The sequence below is a fragment of the Prosopis cineraria genome, unplaced genomic scaffold, assembly GCF_029017545.1.
Source record: "Prosopis cineraria cultivar Desert tree isolate PC_DT_omini unplaced genomic scaffold, ASM2901754v1 PC13, whole genome shotgun sequence".
Lineage (NCBI taxonomy): Eukaryota > Viridiplantae > Streptophyta > Magnoliopsida > Fabales > Fabaceae > Prosopis > Prosopis cineraria.
The window spans coordinates 30,877,443-30,903,048 of NW_026555344.1; the positions used below are offsets into that span (position 1 = coordinate 30,877,443).

At 30.2% G+C, this 25,606-nt stretch overlaps 1 protein-coding gene and 1 long non-coding RNA gene across 2 annotated transcripts; one reads left to right on the forward strand and one right to left on the reverse strand.

Moving 5' to 3' along the window:
- Positions 1–11,398: 11,398 nt before the first annotated feature.
- LOC129291805 (cytosolic sulfotransferase 12-like) lies at positions 11,399–13,730 on the forward strand. The gene is made up of 2 exons (XM_054929331.1): positions 11,399–12,527; positions 12,821–13,730. Exon 1 carries the CDS (start codon positions 11,463–11,465, stop codon positions 12,480–12,482), a length of 1,020 nt encoding a protein of 339 aa, XP_054785306.1. The 5' UTR covers positions 11,399–11,462; the 3' UTR covers positions 12,483–12,527; positions 12,821–13,730.
- A 5,857-nt stretch (positions 13,731–19,587) lies between these two features.
- LOC129290566 (uncharacterized) lies at positions 19,588–22,934 on the reverse strand. Its single transcript, XR_008588447.1, has 3 exons — positions 22,787–22,934; positions 22,563–22,636; positions 19,588–19,725 (listed from the first exon to the last, which is right to left on the reverse strand). It is a non-coding gene; the product is annotated as an uncharacterized LOC129290566 (long non-coding RNA).
- Between the last annotated feature and the right edge of the window lie 2,672 nt (positions 22,935–25,606).

A 25,606-nucleotide genomic window follows, 5' to 3' on the forward strand; every position in this document is an offset into this window, starting at 1 on the left:
AAAAAATAAAAAAATTACATATATATATATATATATATCCTGTACTACATTTTTTTTCACAAATATGAAATTCAAAAATTATATCAAGTCCGGAATCCAAAGTGTAACTTGAGGATGGAGTACACAGACAATATATTGCTCCTATTAATTTAACTTTTTTTACAATTACAACTTACCTTCACAATGTGCAAATAAAAATTCATAAAAAATAAAATAAAATTCATAATTTATAAATTAAATTTCTTGTTTAATAATATTTGATATAACATGGAGTACTCTCCATAGAGTTAATTATACCTATTGTAATGACCTTACTTTTAAATTAAATAAATTTATCTATCAATTAATATTTTATTTAATTTTTTTAATTTTATAGCAAGTGAATATTGAAAACTATATTAATAATTTTTTGAATGTTCATAATTCAAATTTTATTGAACAAAAATTTAGTTTTATTTTATTTTAAATTATAAAAAAAATTTGTATCCTTTTTGTAATTCTTCCAGTTTCCTTGTAATTTTCCCAATTACCTATTTTGTTATCTCCCAGAAACAGGGCAATTGCATTTCTCTTTGTTTTTTACCGACATATCTCTTCTCCTCCACCGTCGAATACTCCAGATTCAGCGGAAGAGAAGCTATGATCAATCTTCATCTCATGCTCGCCTTTCCTTTTGAGTTGGTTGTCGACGTCGCCGTGAGTTCGCTGCCACAAGGAGTCCAATTAAGGCCGATTTGTTCCTCCCTATTCCTGCTTCTGTCAACATCTTCATCCTCCTACAAAGTCGAAGCCGCCAAACTTCCTTCCTCCTCTCTCATTTCATTTGGCCGTGAGTGTTGAAGTACGGTGGAGATTGGTTGCTGTAGGGAGTCTGAGCTGTTGATCGTTTCTTTCCCTGTACTGTTACTCTTCCTCCGCTTCTGTCATGGAGGCTTCAAGTGCTTCCAACTCTTCTCCCTACTCCTTACTCGTTTCGTGTGGGTGTGTTTAAATAATGGACATTGTGATGATCTGTTGCGTTTCTTCCTTTCCTCGCTGCCGTGGGAAAGTGTGACATGAAAATATAATTTTCTTGAGTTAAGGTTGATTTACTCATTGAAGAATTGAAACTTAGAAAGTTGATTTATTTAAATACTGATGTTAGAAAATTTTTGGGAACGAAAGTAAATAGTAAAAAAGTTTGGTGTTAGTTTAATCATTAATGCTTATAAGGTGTTTGATAAAATATCCTTATGAGAGTCTTGCTTGATTTTATGTATTTTTGAAATTGCAATAATTCTTGTAAGAAATATATTTAGTTTTGGTATTATTGATCCATGAATTTAACTTGTAGATTGTAAATTGATCATGAAATTATTTGTAACCGTTTGAATTCTTGAGAGTTGTATAGTTATTAATAAATTGTAGGATAAGTGATGGAAGATTGAAAAATTTTAATTATATGGTTGGAGATAATGCACATAAAGTATTTAATGTAAAGCTTAAGGGAAAATTTTATTTATGGGGGAAATTAGTGATATAGATGTCTATACTTGGCAAATTCTAGAGCATAAATTTTAGTCTTGGAATTTTAAATGATGGTTGGTAGTTGATTGAGGATGAGCTACAAAGAGGTATGAGGATGGATTGAAATTTGTCAAATGGATTAATTGACTAAAGTGTACTTGAAATATAATTGATTATAGTATTATCTTTAATATTATTTAGATTGAATTTAAATGCCCATTAAATGCTTGAAAAATTACTTGAAAAATGATTTTAGAATTATGATTTATTTGTCAAGAAATTAAGAGCGCCATTAGAAGGGGGAAAAAGTTAAGAGAAGGAAGATTTAGAATCCTTAAAAAATTTTCAGGTGAGTGGATAGTATTCTACATAAATTTCTAATAATGTTTTACAAAAAAAAATTTATTTGAATTTTAATATTATTCCCTTATAAATTGCATTGATATCCTTTTCAATTCAATTTTTATAATAATTGTTTTATTAATAATCATGTCTTGATTTTACTAATAATTTATGTTATTGCAGCTTAATTATTTAATTTCATGTTTATTTTGAAAAATGAATTTGAGCAGTGGCAATTAATTGTAAAATAGCATGGTTGAAGTTGAAAACTTTGAAATTGCTTTCTTGCTCTATGCACACTTAATTTTTATTAAGGGGACTGAGTTCAAAACGCTGGTTGCTAATAGCAGTTTCATGAGCCTTTGGCACGTCATAATATACTTAGCTAGCAGGGTGCTTGTAGGAGGTGCTAACCCTGCACATAGGCCAACGTACATGAAACAGAGGGATGGATATTCGTAGGTCACGCTTGTTTCATGGGCATTGTCCTTGCGCTTGTTTAGTGGCTTTTAGCCATCCTTGATTATTTCGTGGCTTTAAATCATGCTTGTTAGTTACTTACCCTCGTGGATTGTGTGTTTGTGCTTCTTATTCATTTTGATAAAACCCTCCTAAATTTAAATTAAATTTTATTATTTTTAGATTGGTTCTTCAAAAACATTTTATCGAATTGCACTATTATTGAAATGTTTTTATTTTTTATGAGCAGTAAAAATTTTAATACATTTATGTGATTCTATTAGCATTGTTAAATTTTATGGTTATGTTATTGAGAAAATTCCTTCTTTATTGTTAATTAAATATATGTTTAATTATTTTGTTGAATTTTTTTCAAATTAAGTTTATTATCACTATCTTCATAATTTTTTTTATTTATAATTTTAAATGGAACGCTACTCACTAAAAATTCTTTAGACTCAGATATTGTAGCCGACCGTACACCTCCTTTAGATCATTGAGGGGCCCTAATGTTTTTGGAAAGAGGAAGTGCATTGTGAATATCCCTTTTTGGTGAAATTATGTATTGTATTATATCATTGTACTGTAGTTCTCCATGCATACTGTAGTTAGATCCTAGTGTTATTTGCTAGTATGAAATCTACTGATGTGGAGCTAGTCTCCTTTGCTAGATTGGCTGACAGGTTTGCTATTGTAGAAATTTTGAAAGCTCCAAACTCTACTACAAAAAAAGGAAATATTGGACAATTCTTTTTGCCTATGTTGGACGATTATGAACCATCCAATATGGCACCGTCATATATTGATAAAATAAATATTCGACAGTTTTTAATATTAGAATATTGGACAGTTCAAAGACTTGTCTAATATAGTGTCAAAATAAGTGGTATAGGTATAGAATATATTGGATGGTTATTTAGCAGAACTATCCAATATAAGGACATATTGGACAGTTATAATAATACCCATCCAATATACTGTCAAATATTGGACGGTTATGGTCACAACCGTTCAATATATTCATTATATTGGATGATCATCCTAAATAACCGTCTAATATATTGATTTTTTTAAATACGCTAGCTGCATTTCTTGCAATCCCCTTATAACAGTATAATGCAAATACAGACCAGTCCAATTCAATCCATAATTATACTAAATTAAATTGAATTATAGTAAACTAACAATTTTATTAAACTAAAAGGATTTGTTTCCCATACAATTGCTTAACATAGTACTAAGTAAAATAAAATTATTTGCTGTGAAGAGATGCTTTGTTTTTTTGAGTAGTGGCACCAAAAATAAACCTATGTCTGGAGCTGGAAGAAGAAATAAAGGCACATATTGGACGGTTGAATTTTTAATTGTTCAATATAATACAATCTTATTGGATGGTTATTTAAAATAACCATCCAATATTGTTTTTTAAATTTTTTTAAAAAAGTTGTCAAATTTGAACATATATTGGACAATTCTTTTAATAACTGTCCAAGATATTAAATATATTGGATGGCTGTTTTAGGAACCATCCAATATAATTACTTGTTGAATGGTTATAGATATAACCGTCCAATAAGACCTATCATTTATCTTCATTTTTGTAGTAGTGAAATTATAGGGGAGTCTCTGCTGAAATGTTTACAAAAATATTTAAGACTTTACAAATTTTATTATTATATATAACTTCTATATCAATATTTTAATTTAACCTTTAGCTAATCAAGGATTATAGAATATGAGTTTATCTCATATTTTATGTCGATCATATCTTTAGTATTAGAGTGTGACACCTACTTATTATAAGGTTGTAATTATAGAGTGAAAATGAATTTTTGATACCAATTAGACCAATTTTATATAGCTTTAAGTAGACATAATTAACTTCATGGAGACCTCATGTTATATCAAGCATTAAACAAGAAATTTAACTTGTAAATTATGAATTTTTACTTGTAATTATGAAGTTGTTGTTAAAAGTGAAAGCTAAATTTTAAACAACACATAGGCTAAATATTTGCTTAAAAAAAGACATAGGATAAATATGTAAATGTCAAATGAACTCTATTATAAGTGTTGTTAGGCATGCTTATGAGGATTATATTTAGTTAATGAGCTCAACTTATCATCACTACAAAAAAATGTCTTTAGCGATAACTAAAAAAGTCATTGCCAAAACTAGACTTTTAGTAGCGGCAAATCAAAGTCACTGTCAAAAGTTTACTTTTGGTGGTGATAAATTGTTGCCACCAAAAGTCATGGCCAAAAATATACTTTTGGTAATAACAATTAAAATTCGTTGCCAAAAGTGGACTTTTGGCTGTGACATTTGTAGCCACCAAAAATATTTTTATAAAAAATAATTTATATAATTTACTTTTGGCGTCAACATTTGTTATCACTAAAAGTATTTTTATAAAAAATAATTTAAAAATTAAAATAATTTATAAAATCTACTTTTAGCGGTGACAAAGTATTTTTATAAAAAATAATTTAAAAATTAAAAATAATTTGAAATTAAATAAAATCATTCAAAATATATTTATGAAATTAAATTTCTTATTTTATGTATAGCATTAGAAATAAATGATATAGAGGATCGTGAAACAAAAAGAAAATAGTCAAGATGTGTTAAGTTTAATTATTAAATTATTTTTAATTTGTATTATTCATAATTTTTTTAGACATATATATCTCATATTTTTTTAAAAATCATGTTATTAAGCTAGTATTTTAATATGATAAATTAAAATTTTGATGGGTTATTACTTTTAATTATAATTAGGTTAAGTTATACATAAATTATTACTTACATACAAATAATGGCATTGGGATGTTAAAGTTGTACAAAAGTCGCGATGTGCAAATGATATTGTAAACTACTTGCCATATTATGCACTTGGTATTTAACTTGATATACATATGGTGTCTACTTCTTCTATTGATCTCTAATAGCTTTTAGACAAGGATTTTATGTAATTCCTCCTAGTATATTTAGGTTTTCACTGTTATAAAAAAGAAATTACTAATAACATTTGTATAACTAATTACTAAGAAGAATAATATGAATAACTATTTAAATTTACCTTGCTATGAGATTGATGATGATTAGATGTTAAGATTGATCACATATGAGATTCTTGTAATTATCATATATTGCAAAAGTTATTAGTATTCATTTCAAAATTATTCAAAATGACTACTAACAAAATTTACTTGGTTAAAATTATTTTTTTATTAAAATAATTTTTTAAGATATTGAAAAATTATAGATAAAATATATTTTTAATAAAAGAGGGGGAAACATTTAGCTATTTTGAGAGAAGATAAAAATTTAATCATTTAGTTTATCAATTTTTGAGAAAAATATGGAGAAGAAAAAAGTAAAAGATATTTAACATAAAATAATATAATACATATTGATAAATAAGTTATATACTTAATAATTTTCATTTAAAAAATAAAATTAAAAATTAAAAATTTGTTACAATGTATATAAGAATATTATTTAATATTTAAAAATTATTTATTTTAAGTTCATTTTCCTAACAAAAATAATATTTACTGGTAAAAAATAATATTTTATTAAAATTATAATTTAAATATTCATATAAATCATTTTGTCATATTAATAATTGAAAATAACATATAATATATGTATATCTTTTTAATGATATATTATTTAATTGATATATGCATATGTAGTTACATAACATATATTTAATTTTGCATATGATAACTATAGATGTATTTTAGTTTAACTAGTAAAGAACGGAGGTTTAAAACTTGGAGGTGGGAGAGATCAAGGGTGCAAACTTTGACTTTGTCATGTTTTGCAACAAATATGTGACGTGGTGCATGAGGTGGCTTGAGGAGGCACACATGTGGCAGGTGACGTACATGTGTGGCGGTGATGTGGCGCATGAGCTGGCTTGAGGAGGCACACACATGGCAGGTGACGTGGCACGAGATGGTAGCGTATCACATGAGGTGGCTTGAGGAGGTGCACACGTGGCGTGTGACATGGCGTGAGGTGGCAGGTGATGTGGTATCATCTATTAAACATGTGGCCTGTGACGTGACATCATTTGTCACATATATGGTAGGTAACGTGGCATCACATAATGCACATGCGGCAGAGTGTTGTGACATAAAATAAATTATTATTTCTTAAAATAAAAGTTTTGGTAGCGATATTTGTTGCCACCAAAAATACTTTTAGCGACAAAAACCTAATATCACCGTTAAAAGTATACTTTTGGCAGCGACAATATGTGTTGCTGTCAAAATCTATTAGCAACAATTGTTATAGCGACAACCTTTTAGTAGTGAAAAGTCGCCATTAAAAACTCTTAGCGGCAACTTTTGGACTTTTGACGGTGACAACAAAAGTCTATTTTTTTGTAGTGCGCGTGCATGTTTTTAAAGTTTTGGAATTGTGATATAAGTCATATGTGTGGTTAAGGAACAACCAAATTATACGTAGTCTACAATGTTAAGAGATTATGGTTGGGACTTGGGATGATGTTCAAGAAAATGATTACCTCTTTCTGTAACAACCAAATTATCGAAATTTTTTATATGGATTATTTTTTTACTTTAATATAATTTGATCTTGTTGACACAAAGATTATGTGACAATTAAGTATCATTATTGTTTTAATCAATGTTATGAAAACTGAACTGGCTATTGAATCGGTCAAGATACTGGTTTATGGTTCAATGAATAAATAAATTGATATATTTTGAATATTATATGTTTAAAGTATAAAAAAAAATCATATATAGTAAGAAAAATGAGTATTTAAATTTCAAAAAAAAATACAATAAAAAGATAATATCTATCAATATTACATCATTTTCATCCATATATATATATATATATATAATTATTTCATAATTTATAATTTATAACTTTAAAATACACACACACACAATTCATACATATTGCTTGCATTTTTTTCATTTCATAATACTTATTAGGCATAAATATGTATAAATTATAATTTAAAATATGAATTAAAAATAAAAAATAGAAAAGTAACTTGTCCGGTTTGATGCAAATGTTGCTTGACTTTATTTATTTATTTATTATTTTGGAATAAATCATTGATAGGCTCTCGCAAGTGCATGATATCAATATATTAATAAATTCGGAGTATTCTGGGTCAAACCCAAAGGAGACAGTGAGCTTTATTATTTAAGGAAACAAATAAGGATTTTTGAAAAATATTTAATAATTAAATAAAGTAAATAAATAAGAAAATTGATAAAAGCAATGAAAACAATAAATCAACCAATCAAACAAGACCAAGGATCAAGATTCATATACCAAGATGGATTATCCTAATTCAGTTAATTATCTTCCATTTTTTTTAGTGACAACTATTTCTAAAGTGTACTAATTATCTTTTAGTAGGTTGTAATTAATTAGAGTTAAATCTAGCTCTCACTAAATTATACTCTCTAACTAAACCATGAAGCTATGATCTAAGCCACCTCATACTCCTAAATTAGTTTTAATTTACTTATCTACATTTATCTCTCTAGATCTAGGTAAGTTTTTCACCTTTTAATTCATCAAACTACCCACAAGTAGATTATATACTAGCCACATATATAAAAAGTAATGAAAATGAGAGAGATAAATATAATAGAAAACATAAATTTCATATACAAAAAAATTCAATGTTCAATGGAGAAATAATTCAAATCAAATAAATAATAAAATCCATTCTAGTCAGGCTACTCCCTACCCAGACTAAGAGTTTAGCAAGAATTCATAGAGTCAAAATTCAATCCCAGATAAAAGACATAAAAAGAATCTAAAGAAAAAGAGAAGAGAGAAAGCTCCCAACTCAAAAGACTTCCATAGGCTTAGAATCCATCCAAATTATGCCTTATCTCATTAGACATGAAATTGGATGTGTTGAGAGGCTTTTGGGAGGGTTATTCATAATAAATTTGACCCCCATAGGCTTAGAATCCATCTAAATTATGCCATATCTCATTAGGTAAGATGATACATAATTTAAAATGATTTAAATATCATTTTTTCCTTTCATCTGCCCATGGACATGAATGTTCGCCCTTGGTTGTGCACGTCTACCCCTAGTCAAAATTTTTGGAATTGAATTTCGCATTCATTACTGCAAGAAGGACTTTTAACAACTGTTATTTTAAACTTTTAATGTCGGTTATTAAGGAGAAGTAAAAAAAAGTGAAAACTAGACTTTTAACATCGATTATTTAACCGATGTCAAAAATCACTTTCCATGTTGGTTATATAACTAACCGATGTGGAAAGTATGCAAAAATTAATTAATTTTTTTTAAATTAACTTTTAACAACCATTATTTGAAACAGTTATTCTAGATAACTGTTGTTAAAAGTTATTTTAACAATGATTTTCCATTAACCATTGTTAAAAGTTTATTTTTTAAAAAAAAATTGTTTTTTAACATCTAGAACTTAAAACCTATATATTTTCCTTTAAAATAGGATATCCTAAAATTTCAGCAATCACAAAATTCTATCTATCAACAATTGAAAATATCTATTGAAAACATAATAATTCTAAAACCTTAACTATCCAAATTACACAACAAAATTTATCACAATAAATTTAATTCTTCTTATAAAGTATAAATTTCATTTTATCAAAAACTCAACAACAAATCAAAGAATTTCAATTTCTCCCCTTAACATAAACAACATATCAAAAAAAAAAATAAAAATTTACAAAGAACAAAAATAAAAATATGAAGACAATAATTCAAATCCAACTACAATAATTTTCATAAATCAATAAAAAATAGAAAAATGATAATGAGACTTATTTGAAATCTACTGAAGAAGAAAATACAACTCAAAAAACCCACTTATAGTAACACCTAATAAGGGAGAAGGAAGAAGGAGTAATCATCCACTGATAAAAAAATGCATCTGAAGAAGATCCACCTACAATGGGAGAAGAGGGAAGAAGGAAGAAAACAAATGGCAATCCAAATCAAAGAACTCACTTGAACCCATGCACAAGAGATGGCAACAAAGGATTTGCTTCAAAGATGAAGATTGACAGCAACAGAGCTTGACTACGAACAACAAAATGAGATGGCCAACAAATGTTGACGTATGGTGAACGGAGCTCCTCGATGACAAAAGTGGACAAAGGTTGAAGCTTCAAAGGCTGGGCTAGTTTAGCAAGAGAACTTGAGAGGAGAGAGAAAGAAGAAAAAAAGAAATGGCTGTTCGAACGGGGGGCAAAGTGAAATTAAATTTAAAGAGAAACAACATTTTTTTTTTTTTTGAAAAACCGATGTTCTTTCTCTTTTCAACGTCGATTTATGAAAACTAATGTTGAAAATTTTCAAATTTCCTCTTTTTTATTTTTTTAATATTTTTAATGTCGGTTATTCAAAGAGCCGACGTGGAATATTCTTCTAACATCAGTTATTCATATAACCAATGTTAAAACACTTAGCCTTATCTATAAAATTGCCATTGCCTTTTCTTAACAATGGATTTTTGCTCAACTAACATTAAAAAGCAACATAAAAAGTTGCTTTTTTAGTAGTGATTTTAGGGTATTTTTCATGCTATTTTTGTCTCCTTTTCTTGAAGAAGAAGAAGAAGAAATGTTAGAATTACTTGATTACAAAATTTTAATATATAATTTTTTCACTAAAAAAATGAAAAAATAATATAAAGATAAATAAATAATAATGCGTTAGCTATTAGCTTCTTAAATAATTTGCTAAAATCTCTTCACACGGCCCCCTATGTGAGGGAAGGAAGTGGAGAGAGCCAATGAAAATGATCAATGTGAACATGAATATTGCATAATTCAACATGATTGTCTTAGCAAAAACACACTTATTTAGAATAATTTATGCTTTGAAACGAATAGAGTAGCGTTACACGAAATTTTCTATTATATCATATTCGTTGCAAATACTTCACCGTTTTATAAAAAGTATCACAACTATTTTTTTCGTTCAGATTTTTTTTATAATGAAAGTTCAGGTTTTCTTTATGGCAAGTGGGGTGAATTTGTACTGGTATACTACTGTGCTTTGGTTCATTAATTGTTTGTCTTTTTTGAAGATGGGGGATGCAAGTGATATGAATTGTTGTGTCGGCCAACATGTGCTCCGTCTGACGCCAAAGACTAGTGACAAGTGGTCACTGGGTTTTGTTTTTTGTAATGCTTTTTTTATTATTATATTGCATGTATTTTCTGGAAAACTTAAGATATTATCATTTCGGGCCTAAACTAATCTAAATCCCACTGAGATCATTTGACATATATATTTAATATGAATGTGTATCGAAATCAAAGTAAAACCCCATGACAACTAATTTCTACATAACACATCAATTTTGATAGTTTTTCGTAGTTTGTATATTTTTTAATATTAGCATGAGTTAGCATTATACAACGGAGGGAAGTAAAATTATGCGTAACTTTAATATAGTTTAGATATCAATGTCATTATCTATTGTTGTCACAAATTGCCACTTTGAACTGGTACGCATAGGATTTGATTAGTAATACAAGTTCATTCATTGTGTATCGTACCAACGGTTCAATTTAATCAAAACGATTGTTAGAGATTTTATCATATGATACTTAGAAATATTGAATCTCAATTTTATACATGACAGTGTATGTAAATAGTGTTATGATCGTGAGAGTTATTTTAAATTTTTGAAATAAAATATATTTTGATAATTTTTAAAGTATCGATGAAATTGAATAACGATACTTGAGATATTCATTGAATGAGTAAATTTAAGCTATCTATAAGATTCAAATCCAACGTGGCATGTCTTGCAACCATTTATGCAACTTTTGTTCTTATATGATCATATTTAATTTAAAATTCTAAATTTAATTTATATCTTCTTTCAATATTTTGGGAGGGGGGGTTGAGGAAGTTATATCCTTTCGGAATATCTAATATCGGCCACGTGGTTGTGAATATTAATATAGACACGATATATGGATGTAGAGGTTGGGCTAAGGCAAAGCTCCACCTGTCCATTACCTTTGTTGTTTGGCATTGCAGAACATATCCATGCTTTTGATTTTTCCACACACATATATATAAACCTTCATGACTTAATCATTGATTTCAAGTGTTCTCACTATAACCATGGCCGCAGAAAACTCTCAGAACTCCAATGTTCCCAAGTATCTCCGGAAAGTCGAATTAACCCAAGAAAACAAGCAACTCATTGCCACCTTACCTTGCGATACATTTTGGCAACCACTTACCATCCATCAATATAATGGTTTCTGGCACACCACCAAACAATTGCAAGGTATCCTTAATAGCCAGAAACACTTCATAGCTCGTGACTCTGACATAATTATTGTTACCCTTCCAAAATCTGGCACCACTTGGCTCAAAGCCTTAGCCTATGCGATTCTGAATCGCAAGATCCATTACCCAAATCCAAATCTTCATAAGAACCAATGTCACCCTCACCCTCTCGTCACTGCAAACCCTCATGATCTTGTGCCCTTTTTAGATATCAATCTCTACATCCATAAAAACATCCCCGATCTGTGCTCGTTCCCATCACCAAGGCTCTTTGCAAGCCACATGCCATACATTTCATTGCCAGAGTCTGTGAAGCAGTCAACTTGTAAGATCGTGTACTTGTGTAGAAATCCAAAGGATATGTTCACATCACTGTGGCACTTCATCAGAAAGTTACTACCACAAGCCCAAGAGCCCAGGTCAGTTGAGGAATCATTTGAGAGATTTTGCGAAGGAAGGAGTGCTTGTGGCCCGTTTTGGGATCACATCTTGGGATACCACAAGCAGAGTTTGGAGAGGCCAAATAAGGTAATGTTTTTGACGTATGAGGAGTTGAAGAGCGAGCCAGTAAGAGTTTTGAAGGACTTAGCTGAATTTATAGGGCATGGATTTACTGAGGAGGAAGAGAGTGGTAATGTTATCAATGATATAATGAAGCTTTGTAGTTTTGAGAATTTGAGCAACTTGGAAGTGAATAAGACTGGAAAATTATTGACTGGGGAAGAGAATAACATTTACTTTAGGCGTGGAGATATTGGAGATGGGGAAAATTTTCTGACCTTTGACATGATTGAAAAGCTTAATGCTATTACTCAAGAGAAGCTGGGGCTGCATGGCGTGAACTTCTAGATCCACAAATCTTGATTGGAATCCTGGTCGGCCGAAAATGATGAGGTATGGCTAAAAGGTGGTTTCAACTACTTTTTATATATATATATATATATATATATTAATTTAACGGAATGTGAAACATTTTTGTTTTTTCATCTATATTACAGTTTTTTTTATGTTCTTTCGCTTTTCATTTTAAACTGTTTAAGTATCTTTTGCTGCATTTATAACTAGTATTTAAAATATGTTAATCAGATCAATAATTAAAAAAACATGTAAGAAATAAAGGAAAGTTGTATAGCTTTTCTTTTATCTAGGGTCCCTTTTTTGACCTAATTAATTTTTTCATAATGCAGGTGAATTTCTTATCGATTATCACTGTGTGCTGCAATAAATGACCATAGTCCATACACCTCCAGGGTATATGTATGTTTGTGAACTTTGGAGTCTTAGCTGACTTTGAAGAAGCATCTCGCGAAAGCGTTTGATAAGAGCTATGATTGTTATGAAGTTCGAAGTGACAATCCTCTTGTGAAGCTTTTCTTCAAATGTTAAGATAGATGTCTCTGTATTACTTGCAATATTATTAAAATGGAAATCAATAATAAATATTAGATTATGACTAAAATTATTAGTTACTGGTTTGAAAGTTTCAAAATTTTTCAATATTACTCTTGGATTGTTAATGAAGAATTAATACTTACGGAGTTATTACTATTATTGCATGTCAACAAAAATATATTATTTAAGGGAAAAAAGAGAGAATATTAATAAAAGATCTTTAAAAGGATCTAACAAGTGAACATTAACAAATTAACAAGTGAAATTATTGTTTTAACAACTATTTGATATATCCAGGGTCCTTATTAGATAATAAATTGTTTTAAGAATCTTTTATAGATATTCTCCCAAAACTCTCAAAGAGAACCAAGGATAGAAGACTTTTGCAGTTATGTGCAAATTTACAAATACGTGTAGATCATAGAAGATTTTTTTGGTCAATGGAAGACTGGTACTGAAAATTGAAGAGTATTGAACAATCTCGAAGAGGACCAGAGATAAAAGACTTTCGCGGATACTCGCTGGCTCATGGAAAGAAAGTTGCAGTTGTAGTTACGTGCAAATTGTGGAAGATTATTTTTGAAGGCAATAGAAGAATATTGCAGACTGTTGAAGAGAATTTGGAGACTCTACAATATTATTGGAAAATTTTGCTAAAAAGTTGTCATCCTATTCTGAAAATTAACCAAGCATGTAAATTTTTCATGATAGAATGATATATTTTTCTTGAAAAATCAAAGTCAAGGCATCAACCTCTTAGTTAATTAATTATTTTTTTCCTGAAAATTTGTCATCCTATTTTTAAAATTAACCAAGTGTGTAAATTTTTCAGAATAAAATGATACATTATTTTTCTTGAAAAAGCAATGTTAGGTGTATCAAGCTCTCATGTTAATTATTGTTTCCTGAAAACTTGTCATTTTATTTTAAAAATTAACCAAACATGTCAATTTTCAAAATAAAATGGTACAATTTTTCTTGAAAATTCCAACGCATCATCATTAAGATATTTAAAAGATTTATTTATCTTTTCGCTTCTGGAGATATTGACACCGAAAAACTAGGGACGGATGAAATGTTTCAATGAGACTTTTTTCCAACTACTTGGACCTGCTGGATGGTGCTTCTCTCCAATTTCCCTCATTTTTTAAAGAAAAGAACGAGGAAAGTGAGGCTAAGTTGGATCTGTATCCTCTCATTATCTTTTTCCTTTTCTTCTCCTCATCCATCCTTACTCTTGGATTAAAAATTCAATAATTGAGATTTGATCAAATTAATTTTTTATTTAATTTTAGTCTACGATTAATTAATAGTTGTGAATTTCCCAGATCATTTTTTAATTAAATCTATTTATTTATTTATGTTATTGTAATAATTTTATAAAATATTAAATCTCAACCGTTAAATTTTTAATCAAAGGATGAGAAAATATGATGAGAAGAAGAAAACTAGTGAGTGAAATCAGTACCGAAGAGGCAGAGAAAAAGGGAGGTCGATTTGCGAGCTCCACATTGTAAATAGATCATTTTTATTATTTAATATAGTTATTCCCCATATAAGATACTTGGAGGGAATGGGAGAAGGAGTACAGATCTCAAAAGAAAATTAATATTAAATTAATAATTTTTAAATATTTTAGTATTGAAACATGGAAGAATGTGTATTGAATTTGAACATTTTAATTGAGAAGAGATTCTAACTTAACGTTAATGTTCTTATAAGGTTATTATTTATCATTCTCCTTAATTTTTTATTTTTTTACAATCAGATGTTATATGAAATATTTATTAATGCATTCCAAAAACTTGTCTAATGAAAAACTAAAAAACAGACATGAAATTCTCTTAATTATTCCAAATAGGTTGAAATATATAATTAATTTTTCGAATAAGTTGAATTGTCTTATGATTAATTCTTTTAAATAAGATGGGGTCATCACTGGAGTGGTCGCACCTCTTTTTTAATTATCTTATCCAACCCTATCCACATAGGGAAGGAAGGGGCACACACATATATCACTCACTCCAACACATAACATACAACCCCTAACTCAACCTCCACACGCCCCTATCCTAATTGGTTTTAACACCTGTCACACTATACTTGTTGATAAAAATATATGAAAATATTTTATGTGGCTTTCATAATGTGCACGACCACGGGACAAGAACATTGAGAGGTCCATTTTATACTACTTTTGTTATATTTTAGCTCTCAATTTGAAGAAATTATGACATAAAAATATATGATATATATATATATATATATATATATTTTACCTCACATAGCACTTTGTGTGATTTGTAGAGTAAGGGAGCTAAAAAGGACAAATAAACACACCAAAGAGATGAGAATCATAAGTCTCGCTACGTTCGGTTGCAGACAGGAAAGCAACGGTGTGTCACCGATCGCGAATGAAGCCCTCTGAAATGAGTTGTGGGTTTTGTTAAAGACTGCCGGCGGTTGAAACACGACCATGGGTGGTTGAAAGATTGGTACATGCTTCGACTGCCGACGGTTGAGATAGAAAGGACATGACCATGGGAGGTTGAAAGATTGATACATGTTTTGACCGTCGACGGTTGAAAATACGAAAGACATGACAGTGGGAGATTGAAAGGCTGATACGTGCTTCAATCATTATCGGTTGAGATTACTAAGGGCACAACTGCCTGCGGTTAAAAAATCAGAAAGGCACGACCGCTAGAGAATCAATCCATAATTAAAATATGTAAAATAGAAGAACTAAAGAGATTTGGGCTAGTGAGCTTTTAGGTTTTCATGGTGCGAAAGCTATAAATAATACCTCATGGAGCTTCATTGTGATCATCAAATTTGACATTTGAGGGATGGAGGCAGAGTACGGAGCGTGAAGGAGTTTATTTGAGTTGAGAGTTTTTCATCTTTCTTTATTCCTTTGATTTTGTCCATGTCTTTTATTGAGGATTTGTGTGATTTCTCTATGAGTTGTTTCTAAATTTCAAGTCAGGGTAGGGCGTAGCCTAGCTAAGATAGTTTTTCTCTTATATTTATTTTTATTTATTTTTTCTATTGAACATTGGATTTTGTCCATGAAATTTATATGTTTGCTTTTATATTTATCTCTTTTGATTTTAGTGTCTTTTTATATAGATGGTAATTACTCTCGCAAGTATATGAGATCACAGTTATAAATTACCTGGAGTATTTAGGTGTCGAACCTTCAAGAAAGTTGCGCTTTTACTAATTAAAATAATTAATAGTTTGATGAAAATATAAATAATAAAAAAATCAAGAAAATAATGATGAGGAAAACACAATCACTTGAAGCGTTTGGGATTATGATTCACCCTATAGGTTACTAATTTCTATTCTTTTAGTTGACTTTGATCAACTATAGTGACAACTATTCTTAAAGTGTCCTATTATTCTCCCAAATTGTTAGCCCCTTTTTAATTAGTTTTGAATTCATTCCCACGATACCCAAACAACTAATTGAACTGTGAAGTTATAGTTTAAATCACCACAAATTTCTAGAATTATCCCTAGCCTAGTTATTTATATCTATTTCTCTAGATGTAGGTCCTCTCTTCACCTTCTAGTCTATCAAGATTACCCATAGATTTAATTAAATGATGGCTAGTCATAAAATCAATATGAAGAATAAGAGAAATAAATATAATTGGAAAAAAAAAATATTCATAAATATAAATGTAAAGAGTTAAAATAAAGAAAGTAGAAAACTAGCTCCCCAATTAGGCTACATTCCTACCCAACTGGATAATTTAGAAATATATAATAAAATCCAATAACACTATTCTAAAATTCCTAATCATGAAAAATGATCACAAAGAAAATTACAGTGTAGAAAAGAAATATTTATGATTTGTAGAACTCCTCAATGATCTTGATTTTAGCATTCAGAATGCTTCTACGAGCTCAAAATATCTTAAAGAAAATTCTTGAGATACTTATATAAGTGATTGGATGCATTCTCTCTTGATGGAGGGGATTATTTATAGTTAAAGTAGAGGCTCTTTTTCTTACTCATATTCAACTTGGAACTCTAATATATATGTATATATATATATATATTATTTGCTCATGATATGATATATGAAAATCTTCTCCTTCAGTATATATATATATTCTTTTCTTTTTCTGCATTTCCTTCCTTTTGTTTAATCTATTATTTTCCTGCAACATATAGAAAAGAAATATATGAGTAGATTTTGCATCAAAATTTCTTTTTATCTTATAATTAAGTGATGAGAGGAAAATATATAAATATTAATTAAATAGATATGAAATCTTAATAAATATGATCAAATTTAAACCTATTTAATTATAAAATATTTACTTATCGAATCTCCCACAGTTAGCTTGTTGTTTATCCTCAAGCGAATACTTTTGCATTTAGCCTCATTCCTTATATAAGTATATCAAATGTAGGACCTTTGCTCAGAGTACTAGTAAAACTTAATTGTACAACCAACCTACCAAACTTCAATGTGAGAGAGAAAACTAATAATTTCGCCAGTACCACCACATGGAGTGAATTTAATTAGTTCTGATTGAGCACTTATGTATAGAATAAATTTATTTATACCTTTGGACCTTACTTGTTTTAATGAGTTAGTGTAATGTGGTCACCATTATTAGCTATTCATGAATTGCCTTTCTTCCTTAAATAATTCTTAAGTCCTTTTGACGCGAACCTTCATATTAGTGATGCAAGGGCTTGATTACTCAGACTTAGGGAACTTTGTTGGCACACTCTTGACACTTACTAACATGTTCGACGTGAAAACCAACATTGGTGATAAAGGCCCTCAGTTACTAGGCCCAGTTGGCATCAGCTAAGTGGATACTTAGCATTTTTTCCTTTTTTTTTTTCATTTTTATAGGATCATTTCCCTTTTTAACTACTTTATAAGGTGTTAACTTTTTAGGCATAGATATGAATAAATGGGATAGATAATATGTGCATTAAGTATATTTTTGATAAACTCTCATGGGTATTGGCAGCCTTAGATTCTTTCTAAAACATATAGTTGCCCTTAGTAGTTATACAACTAAATAAAACAGTGCAAAAAAGCAAAAATTTCCAAAAAAAAAATCAAAATTTTCATAAATAAGGCCAATTACTGCATGTAAATTGTTAAGAAAATCATGACAATATAAGTAATAGAAAATTATCATGATACACTATGACACTTGCCCCAAGTGTTATCCAAAAATCACCCAAGTCAAATAAACTAAGTGTGGTTAAAGAGTTGATCCTAAAATCAACTTAGGAAACACACTATTTAAAATACCAAACAATCTACACAATAGCAAAACACACATTTAAATTAATTTTTTTAGAAAAGTATAAAGAATTATGATATAGTGCATGGAAGCAAACTAGGCAAACAGGGACATTTAATTGCTGTCATGACAGCATTAATCTATCATGACAGCCCTCCCGAGAAAACTTCCGAGAGGCATCAATTCATCATCTGGCCTCCGATTGAAGTGATTGCAAAGTTCACATGTCACTTATAATGTGTATTAATAGTGTTCCAAATTTTAAAAAATCCAACAGTCAGATTAAAATCTGGACACGTTACAAATTTGGACATTTTTGCTATTATGACAGCACCTTGGACCAACTTCTGGAATGCACCATTCCATCATCTGACATCCAATCAGAGTGATTCAAGAATCCATTTGTCACTTTCAAAAAGTACTACAAGTGTACCGAATTTTAAAAAGATCCAATGAATGGATTAAAATTTATACGTGTTCCAACATCAACACCGTTGCTGTCATGACAGCAATTTAATATTGTCATGATAGCACCTCTGGATCAAATTTTAAAGTGCACCATTTCTCTATTTGGTGTTTGATCAATGTGATTCTAAAGCCCACACAAAGCTTATAAAATTTTTACTTGTGACCTAAATTTTAGAGAAATTCAATAGTCGGATTGAGATTTGGATACCTAGATGTAAAAGTGCAGTTTTTTTGATAAAAACTGTTTTCAAAATTATCCAAATCTCATCCTAAGGGTTACAAAGTTGTGGAAACACTTTAGACACATATAATAGGACTAAGAGTACCTAGTAGAATATTCAAATGATGGAAAACTCCTATACATCAAAATTGACCACTCAGATGCCATTTTTCAAAATGGACCCTAAACCCCTAAAATATATAAATCATACAAGAGTGGTAAAAAATCAATCCAAACATCATGTATTTATATAAATGCACATGCTAAACATTTTCACTTGGCTAAGAGATCCCATGGGGCCCATGCACCCATTCTCTCTATCCAAGGTGTATGTTTTCCTTTAGCATACAATTCGCAATGCAACCACTTTGCAATTGCATGTAGAATCACACACACACACACACACACACACACACACACACGCACACACACAAATAAACATTTGTTTATAGTGAAAAATTGGTCTATCAAATGAATATATCAAAACCACACATCATAACCAAGTTTCCTAAATATAAGTCTACAAGTGGCAAAAATTCATACACAAGCACACAATCTACACATATTCACATATATGTATAGTCACATTCTACTAGCACCCTAATCCTAAATACATTACAATATACTTGCTCAAAAGAAAAGGGGATGTTGTTCTTTATAAATCACAAGCAAACTCCTAGTTTGGCTCTTTTTCCCATCTACTATTGGATCCTTCGCTTGGACCTGTAAATATTGTAAAGAAAGGGGGGAGACAACCACAATTTTAGCAATACAGAAATCTACATTAATTATTACAAAGTAAGCCATAATCAAATAAATAAATAATAGATTCAATATAGTATATAATTTAGTCATTTCAAATGCATGAATGTATAACATAGGCCAGTATGGCCTTCTTAACTAACAAAATGCCCCTTGGCACTCTTTAACTCGTAGGTAAACTTATACCCACTTGTACCTCCTCAGGCACAAAACATAATCTAAGGTAAGACTTAATCCACCAAACTTCCTATGCCCTTTCGATGTGAATCCTAAGCAGTCAAAGCTAACTCCCTCCAAAGTCAGCTCGACTTACTTTCCATGTGAGGGCTACCTTAGCCTAGACACTCAACCTCACACTTTATATGTTAGATTTTCTCCCTCACTGAGAGGTGTCAAACACTTAATATGTCACACCCTAATACTAAGGGTATGATCGGCATGGAATATGACGCATGGAATATGACATGAACTCACATTCCATAAGCCTTGATTATCTAGAAATTAAGTTGAATTGGCGACATATGCAAGTTATCTATAATAGTAAAGTTCTTAAAGTTTTTAAAGTTTTTGTAGAAATTTCGACAGAGTCCCCCCTATAATTTGAACCTCTCGAAATTTCCATAACAACTACAAAACTTGTCAATCAAACCAGCAAGGAGACTAGCTCTATTCTAGAAATTTTCACAATAACAAAAAAAAAACTAGGATCCAACTATATGGCACGTGAAGCACTAACTTATAATTTACAAAATACAATATAAGATTTCACAAAAAAGAGTAATCACCATGTACTTCCTTTATCCAAAAAGCAAGAATGGCCCTTAATGGTCAGTCGGAGGTGCAGGGTCAGTTATAATAACTGGGACTAAAAATTTATTGGTGAGTAGCGTCCCAATCTAGATTTTAATAAAGAAGATATATAAAGACAATAAATAACAAATTTAACTTCAAATAATTTAATGAAATAATGAATTATCCAAAATTTAAAATAAATAATGATTTTTCATAATAGTGTGATTGTGAATTTAGACAAGGCTGATAGAATCACATATGGGTATTAAAAATTTCACTGTTTACAAAATATAAAAACTTATAATAAACACAGTTCGATAAAGTACTTTCAAAACATTTTCTGAAAATGATAAATTTAAATTTGAAATTTTAGGAGGGCTTTATCAGAACGAATAACAAGCGTGAATGCATAGTCCACGAGGGTAAATAACCAATCAAGCATAGCCAAAGGCCATGAAACAAGCACAGTAGAAGCCATAAACCAAGCGTAGGCTTGAAGCCTATGAATACAAGCGTGAGTACGATACTCATGAATAAACATCCCTTCGTTCCACGTGCGTTGGCCGTCACACGGGGCTAGCACCTCCGATAGCACCCTACTAGCTAGGTGTGTGATTGCACACCAAGGGCTAATGAAACTGCTGTTAGCAACTAGCATTTTGAACTCAGTCCCCCTTTAATTAAAACCAAGCGTGTATGGAGCAAGAAAGCATTATCAAAATTCTCATTTTCAAACACTATTCAACTATCATTTTCCATTGCACAAATTTATTTTCATTTCCTCCATACGTGAATAATTGCATAAAAAAATTTATCAACATAGAATTAAATAATCAAACTACTTCTGAGAAACAATACCATTTGTCGTATATCCATTTCAATTATTACTTATCAGTAATATAAATAAGTAAAATCAATGCATTTTCAATAATAAAACAATTGTTAGAAAGAAAAATTAGAATTACAAGAGTATTTGTACAATTTATAAAGGAATAATAGTAAAATTTAAATGAAGGAGATTTATAAACATTTACTAGAAATTGATTCGAAACGCCACTCACTCACTTGAATTTTCAAAAATCTTATGGTCAAACTTTTTTAATTTCTTGCTTACTTCAATTATGCCCCAATTTAATCTAGCATGTAAACTACCATATTTCATGTCATTATGATTTCCTTTCTTAATATAAGCAAGTGAAATTAACATTTAATCTCTTCAATTATTCATTAAATTTTTCAATAACCCCTTAAATTCTCACCAAACCCTTCAACAACCTCTATTAAGTAGTCAACAACACTAGACACATTCAAGCACAATCATTAATGCAACTCTTTTTCGAAGCTTAATAAAATTTTAATAATCCTATTCCCATCAACTTCTTCTTTCAAGCATACTTGCAAATACCTCGAGTATATAAAAAATTTGGTTCACAATAATCATCCGATAATTTAACCAACCTTTAACAATAACTTTATTATCACCATTCAGCTCATCTCCAAACTACATCAGCACATATAGCATCCACTTAAAGTACAAATCAATTTCCTCAAAATTATAACAGACATTAGGAGGAGCAAAGACACATTCTTTGGCCAGGGGAAGGAGAAAGGATGATTCACGCTGCCTATAAATTCAAAGGAGAAGAAAGGATCACCGTCTATCCTTGAATAGAAGTGCAGAAACAACAGCCTCTACTTAGTTCATAGACTACACCAAAAGACAAAGGAAGAATTCAACTTAGTTGCTCTACATGAGGAAGAAGCAGAATCAGCATATATATATATATATGTATATATAATACTTGAGCTTTCTCTACAAACATACACGGTGCCTAGCAGTAGAGGAAAAAGAAAAACTAAGGCAGAATATGCATGCTTACACCACCTTTATTAGTCACCAAACAGAACAAAAATTTAGATCATCACCGGACAAACACGAATGAACAGCGAAGAGGAAGATAATGAATGAGTTTTGTAGTGAGGAGAAGAGAGGATCAGCGATTTACCTCAAACTACAGTACATCAATGACAATTCAAGATCAGCACGTGGTCGAGATTGGTGAAGGAAGCAAGCTCTGTTCTGCAACTCAAATAAAGAAGACGGAAACCAGAAATCGTGACCACAAAAAGAGAAAAATTTAGCTTATCATACACCTATATAAAATGTTTAGCAGATAGAGAGCAAGAAGGATTGAAGCTACACATAAGCACACACACACGGACACTCTACCTGGATGGATAAGCAAAAGATGACAGCAAAGGGAGAACAGATCCTAGTGAGCCACTTCTAGCTGCCTAGACGCACCAGTTCAGCCACCTGTGAGAGGAAGAGCAAGCCGAAGGTGAAGAGATGGAGTTCGATGGTGATGAGAAGAGAGAACTCATGGTCGGTGAAGAACAAACGCGAATGCTCTGTTTTTTTTCTTTCTTTCACGCGAAGAAATACCATCAGATAAGGAAGTTTGGGAAAATTATAAGAAAAGCACCAGGAAAACTATAAAAAAAGACCCAACAAAAATTACAAAAAGGACCCAAAACTCTCCTATAATCTAAAATAAAATAACATCAAAGTTGCAAAAAACTTATTTTAATAAAATATCCATTGGAAGGAAATTTTGTTCAAATTAAAATTTTTTTATTGTTACATAATATACTAACCACTTTAGTGCACCGAGCCCACAATATGTAAGGCAATACTAAATACTAGCAGTGTGCCATAGAATATTACAAGTTCATACCTCCTTATTAGTGAACTTCCACCAAAATCATGCCTTTTACTCTTGTCTACCTTTCCTGAGTATTGACCAATTCGACACTCTAAGGTAGTATAATATTTATAATTCTCCCTTAAATGGTTCCTTAGCCTATCTAAGGTACTAACCTAGTTATACTTTCTTAAATGCAACTTCCATTTTTTATGATTATAATACATGCAAACAATCTCATTTCCATAAAAATATTATTGTTAAACAAATAGAAAACATATTTGCACTTTTATCAAAGTAGTACCCATAAGCCCTTATAAAGAACATTTAATCTTTTAAAACATGTAATGTATGATAGCTAGTAATATTTATTCAAAAATAACTAAACAAAGTAATAAAAAGTATAAATTTCCCTGTTATCTCAATCCTTTAGTACCAAAAAGGTTCTCCTTGTACAAAATAAGACTTGACTTATTCCTTAACTTTTCAATAAGTTTCACCAACAATTCCCTACAACATATAAGTGATTCACATTACTTTTCATGGAAAATAGCTTAAAAGAAGACTATAACTCATACCACACAACTTGGGTGAATGAGCCATAATACATGCCAATAATTCATGTATTAAACCAACTATTCTCATAGTATCGCTTAACCACCAAAATCATTTATTAGCCACCACTAGGCCAATTTTCAAACCATACAATTTTTAATCAACTAAAAACTTTCACTCAGCATTACCAACTTTCACCATTTGTCCTTATAATAAAAACCAAAGCTTAATTTAAATTTTAATGGATTCAAATAGTACAGTTATAACTAAATCAATAGGCTTAAACCATTGAAGAGCAAAACCTAACCTCTTAGGGTTTGACTTTTTTTCCTAAAACTCTATTTTTCATCCAATTTCTCACTCAAAATATTAGAGCACTATATAGAAACTTAAAACAATCTCCCTAGGACCTAAGGAAACTAAAGCTTACAAGAATAAAGCTTTTGGGATCAAAATCTAAAATATACCTCTTCCAAAAAAATCAAGAAAACTAAGAGGGAAGGAAGAGGATTGAAGTTGGCAATTTACCTATCGTGTAGCCGAGCTCATAATGACTATAAAGCCTCACGAATTCAAACCTCACTCCCCCTCTTCCTCCTCTCTTCTTCCTCTTGTCTGTCTCATGTTTCTTTCCTTTTCTTTCTTGTTTCATTTTTTATTTTATGTGATTTTCCCTTTTAAAACTGATATTAAAAAATTTTCAGGATAATTACAAGAAAAGACCCAACATTTTTTATTATAGCACAAAAGCCTAGGTCACTTTGGTAATTTTTCTCATAGTTAAAAATAAAATAAAACTAAATTTTTGCTTAGTAAAATTTAAACTTTGGACCTCTATCAAATTATTCTTACTTTTAATTTAGTTATAGATATTTTATTTTAAAATAAACCTGAGTCTTAAAATTTTAGGAATGTTACATATACCCTCCCCCATATTTAAACTCCACATTGTCCTAAATGTTTGTAGAAAAAAAAAAAGATAAAGGAACTAAAACTTTCCTAGTTTAATTTGCTTTGATGTGACTTTGATAACCTTTAAGAAGATCCCTTTTGAGTAATTTATCTTAAAAGGGGTCTTAGTAATCAAATAAAATTTTATGGGGATAACAAATGGTAAAATGAACAAATTAAAATAAGAATGAAAATGAAATAACTAAAAAAATTTGGAACAAATGCTACTTTTAATGTCTATAGCTAGCCATCGTTGTAAAATCAAAAGATGCCTTTTGAGTATCGTATGAATCCTTGTTTTCGTGAATTAGAAGACACCTTCCTACCCAAGTAACATTCATCTTCCCTTTGGAAAGAATTCTTGTTAATGAGTAAGGGACTTTCCAATTTCACTCCAATATATGAGTGCTTGAACTTTTGCGAGGACTAGTGGGTAGATCTTTAGGATGCTTTTGTAGCTCCCTCCTTTCTCTATTGCTAATTTCATCCTCTTTTTCTAAAGCATGTAAAAGAGGGTCTTTTGGATGGTTCTCCTCTTCTTGTGTCACCTATATGCTATGTAATGATTTCTCAAAAATAAGAAGGTTAGTAGCTTTAGTAAATTTAAATACCTTTTTTTGTCACCTACTTTGAATATTAATTCTTCCTTAGGAACATTAATTAAGGCACCGCCAGTGGCTAAAAGTGGTCTTTCTAATATAAGTAAGACATTTCAATTATCCTCAATGTCTAAGATAATAAAATCTGCAGGAATATAAAATTTATCAAATTTCACTATGACATCCTCAACTATACTATATGGATATTTAAGTGATCTATCTGCGAATTGAAGAGTCACA

Coding starts and splice junctions, on each gene's coding strand:
- LOC129291805 (XM_054929331.1), top strand. CDS start 11,463: ATGGCCGCAGAAAACTCTCAGAACTCCAATGTTCCCAAGTATCTCCGG.